Consider the following 10,269-nt stretch of genomic DNA (forward strand, 5'->3'; position numbering starts at 1 on the left):
ATTCGGTGACCGGGGGGTGCCTTTGTCCCCTTGTCCCGTTCCCTTTGTCCCCCAGCGCTGGCAGCGGGAGCAACTCCTGGCGCCATCGATGCGCTCTGCGCTCCGCTGCGGGCGCGGGCCGGTGACGTCAGCGGCAGCCCCGGCCAAATTTGAAGGCGGCGCGCGCCAAATTTGAAGGCGGCGCGCGCGGGTCCGCGTCCGGGTCTCGCGCCCCCTCAGGCGCCCCCTGAGGCCGCCATGGCCACCCCGCCCAAGCGCGGCAGGCCCGACGGCCGCATCAAGAAGGTCGCCGTGGAGGGCAACATCGGTGAGTCGGCGCCTCCCCCCTGCGCGGGGGAAGGGGAGTTGGCGAGGGCTGGAGGGAGAGGCGGCTTCCGCGGCGCTCGGTCCTTTCGGCCGTATCCGGGAGAGGCACAGCTCTGAGGACTCTTCGCCCCTGCCTGCCTCCTTCCTGTCTTTTTTCTTTCATCCCCTCCCATTCTTCCTTATCTCTTCCCTTCCATCCCTCATTCCCCTCTTTGCCCTTTTCCCACTTTTCCCCCTTTTTTCTCCCCCTTTTCCCCCTTTCCCTTGTGTAAGGGCCCCTTCCACTACGGCAGAGCGGGGCGACAGGGATGCTTCCACACGATTTTCTAGGCTGTTTCCCTCCGCAAAAGGCTTTTAATCAGGTCAGGAGGCATAAAAAGCCAATTCATAATGTCAGAGACTTTACCCTGACACTGTAAAAATTGTGAGATTTGGGAGAGAAAAAAAAAAAAGCTTTCTAATAGAGTTTTCAACTGATTCACCTGTTTGGTGTGGAAGTCCGGGATAAGCTTTTCCCCACGTCTTTCCCGTTTGTGGTGTAAAGCACCCAGAATCACGGAATTTCCCGAGCTGGGAGGGCTCTATAAGGATCTCTGAATCCTGCTCCTGGGCCTGCACCGGCACACCTCAAAGCATCATCAGGTGCCTCTTGTCAGACCCGTTTAAATTCAGCGAAAGAAAAACCCTGTTGCTCCATTGACTGGTCTGCCTCATGGTGGGTGTGGGAGAGTGGTTTAAGGAGGTGCAAGGCAGAGTTGAACACTAGTTAAATAACACTGCTGTGGGTGGTTTCTCACTGAAGTTGTTCCTGGATACTTCTCCTACAGCTGCAGGGAAATCCACCTTTGTGAACATTCTGAAACAAGCCAATGAGGAGTGGGAAGTGGTTCCCGAGCCTGTAGCTAGATGGTGCAATGTCCAGCAAAGCTCTGGAGACAACTGTGAGGTAAAAGAGGGGGAAAAAAAAGTCAAACGTATCTCTGATTTCAGCACACCAGCGTGTCCAACAGAGTGGGTGTTTTTCAGACTCTGTGTGATAGCAGCACTTTTGCTGATTGCTTTCACAAGGTGTGAGTTCCTCTTGGATGTAATATCTGAAAGCGGTAGCTGCTGCTCACTTGGTGTTAAGGTGGGATTTTTTTTTTACTGCAATTCCATTGGCAATCCAGCTGCTATTTCCTGTGCAGGTGGCTTTTGTGGGAATGGAGATCTTGGTTAGACCTGGCAAAGAGCAGGGTGCATTTTGGTGAGCTTGGTGTGAAACTGACCGGGCACACGTTGCTCCTGCCTGCTCCCCAGCTGCGTTTCCCAGGATCAGGCAGCAGTGTGTTTGTTTTCCCCTGGGCCCAGGAGCTGAGCACGTCGCAGCGGAGCGGCGGGAATGTGCTGCGCATGATGTACGAGAAGCCGGAGCGCTGGGCCTTCACCTTCCAGACGTACGCGTGCCTCAGCAGGATCCGGGCTCAGCTCGGCGCCCTGGACCGCAAGCCTGGCAGCGCCCAGAACCCCGTGGTGTTCTTTGAGCGCTCCGTCTACAGTGACAGGTACATGGGGCTGCAGCCCTCCAGGGGAAATTCTCCCAAGTCCAATCCCTTCCCAAAGTTGGAAGGGAGCTCTGCAGTCCAAACCCCCAACCAAGACAGGGTCTCCCTGAGCAGGTGGCAGAGGAGTGCATCCATGTGCTTGAAATGCTTCCAGAGGGAGACTCGGTGACCTCCCTAAGCAGCTGTGCTGCTGCTTGGCCACCCTCATTCCTCGTGTTGAGGTGGAATTCCTCGTGCTTTAGTTTATGACCAACAGGAAAATGTCTAAATAAATGCCCCATCCTGTGTTTCTGGATTCAGAAGGTGAAACCTGATAACTGAATCCCATCCCATAGTCCTTAGGTGCTTCCCCTGTTGTAATATATTGCAAAAATTAGTGTGTTTTAATTTATTGTGAATAAATCATTTGGTGTACAAACCAGCTGTGTTCTGTGGGTTATTCCTGCAAGTGTTGGTGGTCTTCATGCACACAGCTCCAGGAGGACAATACCAGCTGTTTATTCCACTCCAGGGGATCCTCAGAGATGCTGCAGTGTCACCACTCAGCTTCTTCTCTAGTTACTGTATTTGAGGCAAACCAAGGAATTCCTGTGTCAGGAAATTTTGTTTCCATCTCTTCAATGTCCACAGGTACATCTTTGCTGCTAATTTGTATGAGTCTGACTGCATGAATGAGACTGAGTGGACAATTTACCAGGACTGGCACGACTGGGTGAACAAACAGTTTGGCTCGAGGCTGGCGCTGGATGGGATCATTTATCTCCGAGCCACTCCTGAGGTGAGGGGTATGAATGTGACAGCACCAAAACCAACTCTGTGTTCTGGGCCTTGCCTCTCATGGGTAGAGTTCAGCTCAGGCTGTGCTTTGTCCCTGGAGGCTTCAGTGCTTGAGCTGTGAATAGGTCTGGAAGTACTTAAAAAAAGGTTCTTTCAGATGTAGACTGTGTGTATTAAAGTCAGCTGTGATGGTAATGATCTTCTCATTTTAAAAACAGAATACATGAGAACAGTAAACCAGAAAATACCACTGCAATAAAGCAAGCGGCTCCAGGAAAGTACAAAATCCCTGTAGGAATAGCTGTTACATCGGGATTATAGCTGTACAGGGAATGGATACAATAGTTTCCAGTGATGGTAGAACTGATGTGGGGGTGCTCTGTGAAGCCCCTACACCTGGGGAGCTGGAGCTAAGCCAGGTGAAAGCACACCCTGTGTGCGAGGCCTTATGACCCTGCTTTGATCTTGGGCCATCTACTATTTGTTTAAAAGGACAGAACAGAATACCTCCTTTGAGTGTAAGATTAGCTTGAACAAGAGAAAAAAATGAGATTAAAAGAGCTCTAATGAACTTTCAGATCACTTTGATATTTCCTTGCTTCCAGTTTCAATGCCTTCAGTTTTGTTATGGTTGTAAAAAACTGGAATGTAACACACTGGAGTAACTCTGAGGGCTTTTTGGTTTTGTATTTAGGAAAAGAATGTATATTTAAATTACAAAGTACAACACTTAACAGTTTTGGCTTGTTGAGGCTCTAGGTGCGCTTAGGATGGGAACAAATGATGTTAAACATTTGGTTATTTTTAATTTGGATATTTCTGTGCTCTTTGCATGCAATACAGCAATTTATTTATTTTTATTTGCTAACTTTTGCCTCTAGAAATGCTTGAATAGGATTTACTTGCGTGGAAGAGATGAAGAACAAGAAATCCCTATTGAATATCTGGAGAAGCTTCACTACAAGCATGAAAGTTGGCTCCAGCACAGGACATTGCGGTAGGGTTTGCTGAGGAGTTCCTTGAGGATGGGTAAATCTTTGTAAGGGTATTCTGTGGGGCTTTTTCTACCAGTGAAACTTCAGCTTCTCTTATGATATGTAAATCTGAACTGCCGGCACATTTCTATCAGTGTTTCCTTAGGAGTAGTGTCTTTCCAGCGCGTTCATGATTACAGCATGCTCAAGTTCTCTTCACGCAGAGCTCTGAGCAGCAGAGGCTCCAGCTGAGCTGGCTGTAACACACACAGTGCTGTTATTCCATTAGGTGCTGGGGGAGCACAATGTCTGTGAATCACTGGTGTATCCCAGGAGCCATGCTGTAAATTCAGAATTCCTGGGCTGCAATTTATAGATGCAGTTCTTGGGGGATTCTTAACAATGAAAATGCTGACAGGAATTTGACTGCTCTCTGCTTTATTTCCAGCTGTTAATATTTTCTTTGTTCCTCTCCCAATACAGAACAGATTTTGACTACCTACAGGAAATTCCGATTTTAACGCTCGATGTTAACGAAGACTTCAAAGGCAAAAAGGACGAATATGATGACATGATCGAAAAGGTAAAATTTCACAAGCAGCACAAACTCATGATTCATGTTGCTCTAGAAATACACTTTACACTCTTATCATCCTTGTAAAATATCTAAGTCACACAGTTCCACTCAGGTAAGGAAGAGCTTAACAGCCTATGGCAATGCATATTTTAAAGCTAGGACAAACCTTTATCATTTAACTGCTCAGGTGTTCCGTACTTGAATCCCAGTGGGAGTAAAGCAAGGACAACTTCACTTTGATCTGGGTAGCTGCAATGCTTACAGACCTCAGCAGTGGTTTGCACATGTTTTTCCATTCTTCAGAAATTATGTGTTCCTTCACAAGAAAAGCAGCTTTGTCCTTTGATCTCCGTTGATCCACCCAGGAGTGGAAGTGTTCACCTGATTAAAACCAGTCTTCCTGGTTGAGCTTGTTAATCGATGGAATGACCAGAGATGGCAGCTGTGGAGGGAGCCTGCTTCCCATCTGCACAAGATGAGATAAGGCTCAGCTCAGGCAACTTATTATGGATTTTGCAGGAGTTTTCTCTGGGGTAGCCATCAGGTTATCTGGCAACAGCCTATGCCCTGTGTTGGGCCTATTTTTTGGCATTTCCTAAATGGAGCCAGGGAAGAGGTACACTTGATGAGGCTGGGTACATTGGGCTTTGGTGTGTGCTGTGTGGGGACACCTTTGTGTTCCTTCTTCTTCCCTCTGTTGTGATGCTCATCCTAAAACTGTGCCTGGTGTGTAAATCCTGACAGGGTTTTTCATGCAGGATTACTGCTGCTACTCTCTGAAGCAGAGCTTGGCTTTCTTGTGATGCCTTTCAAGTTAGTCTTGGCACAGTTATGTGTTCCCTTCTCTACAGGAAGGGATTTGCCCTCTTCTTTTTTTCCCCACCTCTTTGAGCCCTGACCTGGGAAGGGAAGGGTCACAGTCGGAGAGTGTGATCCAAGATCTGTTTCCATTTCACATCAAGAATTTGGACAGAATATTTACAGATGGGCTTTGTGTAGGAGAGCCTTTGCCAAAAGAATAGCATCATGTCCTCTAGAAAAGGGTTCTTTTTGTGGAGTAGCCTGGCTTGAGTGGGCAGAGGAAAATGCTCCCATTTCAGACTGTATCACAGCCTAGTTCCTGGGATGTTCCTGAAACTTGAAGGAGCTTGGCATTGGTCTCCAGTATTGCATTTTCTCCAAGCAGCGTGGTTTAGGTAGGTATTGCTTCATTATTTCTTTGCCAGGCTTAGGTTCCAGGTGCCCATGGTTGTTCAGCAGTGTTAAATTCAGCTGGTGTGCAGGCAGTGGGTGTGACTCCATGGTTTCCAAATGACAGCTCTTTTGAGGTGGCCATTATCCTCCTCCTGTCTGGATGACACCTGCTTGTAATGCAGTCCTTTGGGACAGAGGGCCCTAGTTCAGGACTGCAGGAGGGGTGAGCATCATCCCATCATCCCTGCATCTGCTAAATTACAAGGTACCATGTCTGGAAATGGTCTTGGTGGACAGGTAATGGCATGGCTGAGCCAGAGCTGCTTTTTCCCTGTTTCTTTAGGTTGCAGCAAAGCATAAAGCAGAGGAGAGGTAAATACACTTGCTACCTATTTCTGTTGATAAACACTTAGTGTGATTGACAATATTTGTTTCTCTTTGCAGGTCAAGGAATTTTTGAGCACGTTGTAATCCACTTTGAAGTGCAGACAGAGTCAAACCATTCCAAACTTCTGTGTGATTCCAAGTGCAGCTTCTTCCTTCTTTTATAGGAGGCCTCTGGAGAGGCAAGACTCAGTCCTGGTGATTTGGTTGTGAGGAACAAATAAACTTTGGGAATAGGGGAATTATTAAATAAATGGTACGTCTGTTCAGTATTATGTGAAGTGACATGCACAGATTCTGAAGAGACAAGGATTCTGAGCATTGCCATAAGCTGTGCCAGTTTTTGATCAGACCAATGAGTTCTAGAGTATTTTGTAGGTTTTTAAAATTTATTTTGTGCCCAACTGAAGTTTAATTTTGAAGAAGGTAGCTGGTTTTTGGATCTCTTCATTGTTTTTTAGCTGCATGGATTTGTAATGGATGTTTTCTTGTTCACAGGAAGTAAAAGGTAAAAACCATTTTTGCTGCTGAGGGCATTTTATGATAACCTAAAATTTTATGGTTTAAGGTACACAAAAATGTTTTCTGATACTTTTCATAGAAGAAGTTCTTCGTAGAATACACTGAATTAAAACCAAATGTGACTGAAATTCCCTATATAGCAAATGAATTTTTATACCTACTTCTGTTATGCACTGCAAACTAGGATAATTGAGGCTTTTTGTTTTACCAATTTTTATTAGCTTTTCCAAAAAGAGTGCTGTGGGTGTTGCTGGTCAGTCCTTTTCTCCTGGAGAGGAATATGTTTGCTTGCTAGGCACTGCGCTGGGCAGAAGGGCATTTTGCAAATGGCCTCCATCTGTAAATGACGTGTTGCTGAACCATCCCATAATCGCATTAGGGATGTGAGAGGTGGCTTCCTGCCTTTGTTCTAGCTGCTCCATGTGTTCACTGAGCCTTCTGGGTGCTTATCCCAGATCCTGCACTGTTGGAAGTAGGCTTTTCAGTCTCACCTGCTTGGAGTAAGGCGTGGAGACCTGTGTGGAGTAGCTGCTGCCTGAGCCTCTTGTTCCAGCTGCAGAAAACAAACTCCAGGTTGCCCATCTCAGGTGCTGGGTTTTGTGAGCTGCCTTGTTCTGCCTTGAACACTTCTGAGTGCACATTCGGCATTTGAAGGCAAAATTTTATTGTAAAGCTTTTTATTGTCTACCGTGGTGCTTCTGCTACCTGCTTGCTGGAGATGAGATTTGTTCCTTTAGTGCTGGAGTTGTGCTGGTATTCCCTAATCATTGGCTGAAAAATAAAAGTGGTTGGAAAGACTTTTTAGTGCTTAATAGCATTGGCTTCTTGTCTCATAAAAGAAGTAATACTGTGGATTGCTCGTTTGTAATACTGGTACAATACGTGTATTTGGTGTAAAAAAGTTCTCTAAGATTTCTGAGAAACTGACTTCACTTTTTTTTTTTCACGTGTGGGAAACAAACTTATGGGACAGAGACATGGGATTACATAAAGATGCATTGTGTGTGTGACAGTGCTCAGTACAAGAGCATTGTGTAATATTTATGTTGTATGGAAACTAGAAGTAGTCTGGCAGAAAATCTTGTGCAGGACTTCAAGGTTGCCCAGTAAAAGGAAAGATTTTGAGATCTTTGTTCCAGAAAGGAAGTGAGGTGGAATGGATGAAGATTCAGTTCAGATTTACTTGAAACACATAGTACAAGCTTTTAAAGCATTCTTGGCAAGAGTCTGAACAGTAACAACTTATTTTGACTAACAGTGCAATTATTTCTACGGTTTCAGCTGTCAGAATTGTGGATTTAATTACAGGAATTGGAATGACAGTGCTTGTTGCGAGGAAGTAAACATGTCTGAATTCTAATAAAGACTTCTTTTGAAACTCATCACAGAGAGCACACAGAAATTCTGTGGCAGGTTATCTGCAGCCCGTTCCAGAAAGCTTTACAAAATCTCTGCCTGCCAAGTTTGGGTTGGAAGGAGCAAAGTCATGACCAATTATAAGAATGTTTTTAATTGCTGCGGAGAAGAAACAATACCAAACCCCAAACATACACCCCACTGGCCCCCAGCTCCTGGGGGATCTGCAAGTGGCTGGCTTGAAGCACACGAAGCTGCAATTATTTGTATGTAGGACAGACAGCAGCAGAGATGGCCTGAGACTGGTCTGCCTGTGCCTCGGCTTAGACCTCAGCTCCAGCAGTGCCTCAGCCTTCAGAACCTGTCAGTATTTCCTTTGCTTGCATCTATTCCCAGGCTACCACAAACCAGGATTGTTGTGTTGGCTTTTGCCTCTTAGAGATGCGAAAAGTTTCTGAACTGGTGTCTGCTGTTTGGTGAGGATTGTTTTTCAGCCTTTGAGTATTGTGTCCCTTTCTCTTCCCTTGGATAAGAGATACTCTGATGGAATTGCCTCGGAATGTTTGCTTGTTTTAATCAAGATCAGGAAACAAAATTGGGATGCTGTTTTTTTTCCAGTTTGTAAACAGATTGAAGTACTGATTGGTAGGGTTTGAATTGTGATGCAAGTACCTGTGTGAGTAATAGTCTGAATATTGCCTCATTTTATTCTCAGTCCTTGTGGCTGTTTTCTATATAGTGGATTTTAAGTTCTCTTCTAAGTTTACTTAAGTTCATATTCTCATCTCTAGATGCTTCTTAAAACAGCTACCAGTTTTGTAGGTAGAACCTAATTTTCTATAATTTGGTGCCAGTTACTTATTAGTACTGTTTTCTGTTTATTTAAGCAGACTTCATAATAATGGAATTGTGTATAAATATGGTAAGTATTGAATTGGTTTTGTTCTTTTTCTAGTAATTAGATCTTCAGGAATCTCTTTGTGAAATAAAAATGACCTAGGAGAAACTGACTGTGAACTGTTATGCCTAGCCCAGAGAAGTCTGTATGTTTGCAGCAGTAATGAGGTGTATCTTAGGAAAACACAGTGTGCAAGTGCTCTTGCCAAGAGGTTTCAGCATCACCAAGTGTATGGGCCACCAGGTGGTTTTTTCCAGCTCCCGTTTAGACTCTCTGCGTGACTGTGAATAAATAAATCACTCTTAGCTTCACTCTTTTTGTCTTTAAAATATTGATATCTCCCCACACCTTCAGGAGCCTGGGAGAAGGCATGTGTTAAAATGGATGTGCTGTTTTGTAGGTCTGAAGTGTGCTATTAAATAATGGAAGGCAGCGCTGGTTTTAGGTTTTGCTCTGTGATGTTCTGAAGCCGTTGGCCCAGATTCATGACCAATGGAAGTTATTTATTTGCTTTAAAAGATATTAAAAGCTGTCGGTGCAACGTTAGCTGTGTTAGTTCACCTAGGAAAATGAAAGCTGTAACTGTTAGTGAGGAAAGGAATCTTAGGAGAAGTTTGGTTTTGAAATACAAACTGATGGCAAAAGTGTGCTGCAGTCCCTGTAGGCTAGTGATAGAGGGGAGAAATCCATGCAGGAATCTGCCACTGGAGGTCATTGTGTCTCAGTCCCTGGGCTGGCTGTAAGAGGAGCATTGGGCTTTAACAGTGAATGGCTGTGGAAAAGGTGAAGAAGGAAGAGGTCACAGTCCCTCACTCGGCCAGAGGATAAGTAGTGCATGGAGTGAGATCAATCTTGCTCTCTGGCAGGAGGGAGCGGAGTAGAGCAAACCCTGCTGGATTAAGTGAATGACTAGAAAAGGCTGAGCTAATGGCAGGGGTTTGGTCACCAGAAGGCCTTCCGTGCAGCCACCAGCTGTTGATGTGCTGGGAGTGAACATTAGCACATGGATAACGCTACTCCCACAGGGTCTGAGCCATGGCAGCCTTCAGGCCTGAGCTCTCACCTGCACTCAGCCCCCAGCAGGGCTGATACTGGCAGCCTGCTGCCAAGTAAAACACCTAGCAGCTCTGCTAACTGAGCCTATGCACAGTGCTTACTGTGCCAAAGCAACCTGAACTGGGGGTGCATCTCCAGAATGCCAATTGAAATCCAGTAGTGACAAGGAGTGTGGATTCCACACTGGGAGTAAGCAGTGCAGGGATTTATTTTACCTTAGTTGGGTAAATGGAATGCTCAGGGTCCAAACTGGAGGCTCTTGTGTGCAGGTGACTTTTTTTCTTGGGTCTGAATTTCAGTCCATGGGTACAGAGAATATGAGAGCAGTGTAAATAAGATTGAGGCTGAATGAGATTGCAGGCTATTGCTCATTTCTTGGATTTCTGCTGACTGCTCTTCACAATGTCCTGGGCAGGCTGGACATGCCATATATGATCTCCAGGAAGTCAAGGTTGTCCAGCTTGCACCATGAATGTTTGCTGGCTCATAGTACTGCCTGGCTTGGAAAAAAGCTGTTGGTTTCTGGGAGTTATTTACAAAATATTGCCACTGCAGCTCTTTCAGAGGACATCCTGTGCTTTCTCCTGTCCTGTATTTTGTGCTTTTCTTTCCAATTTCCTTCTAAGTTTTTGTGACTTGTCTTTTAATAACTGCTAGAAACATGATCTCATACAAGTTGTA

General features: G+C 45.4%; 1 protein-coding gene across 1 annotated transcript; it reads left to right on the plus strand.

Moving 5' to 3' along the window:
• Positions 1-229: 229 nt before the first annotated feature.
• On the plus strand, positions 230-7,076 carry DCK (deoxycytidine kinase). Its single transcript, XM_036381631.1, has 7 exons — positions 230-307; positions 1,134-1,252; positions 1,657-1,850; positions 2,481-2,628; positions 3,509-3,624; positions 4,085-4,184; positions 5,817-7,076. Exons 1-7 carry the CDS (start codon positions 238-240, stop codon positions 5,841-5,843), a joined length of 774 nt encoding a protein of 257 aa, XP_036237524.1. The 5' UTR covers positions 230-237; the 3' UTR covers positions 5,844-7,076.
• Positions 7,077-10,269: the final 3,193 nt, after the last annotated feature.

Source organism: Molothrus ater, chromosome 4 (genome assembly GCF_012460135.2).
Source record: "Molothrus ater isolate BHLD 08-10-18 breed brown headed cowbird chromosome 4, BPBGC_Mater_1.1, whole genome shotgun sequence".
Classification (NCBI taxonomy): domain Eukaryota; kingdom Metazoa; phylum Chordata; class Aves; order Passeriformes; family Icteridae; genus Molothrus; species Molothrus ater.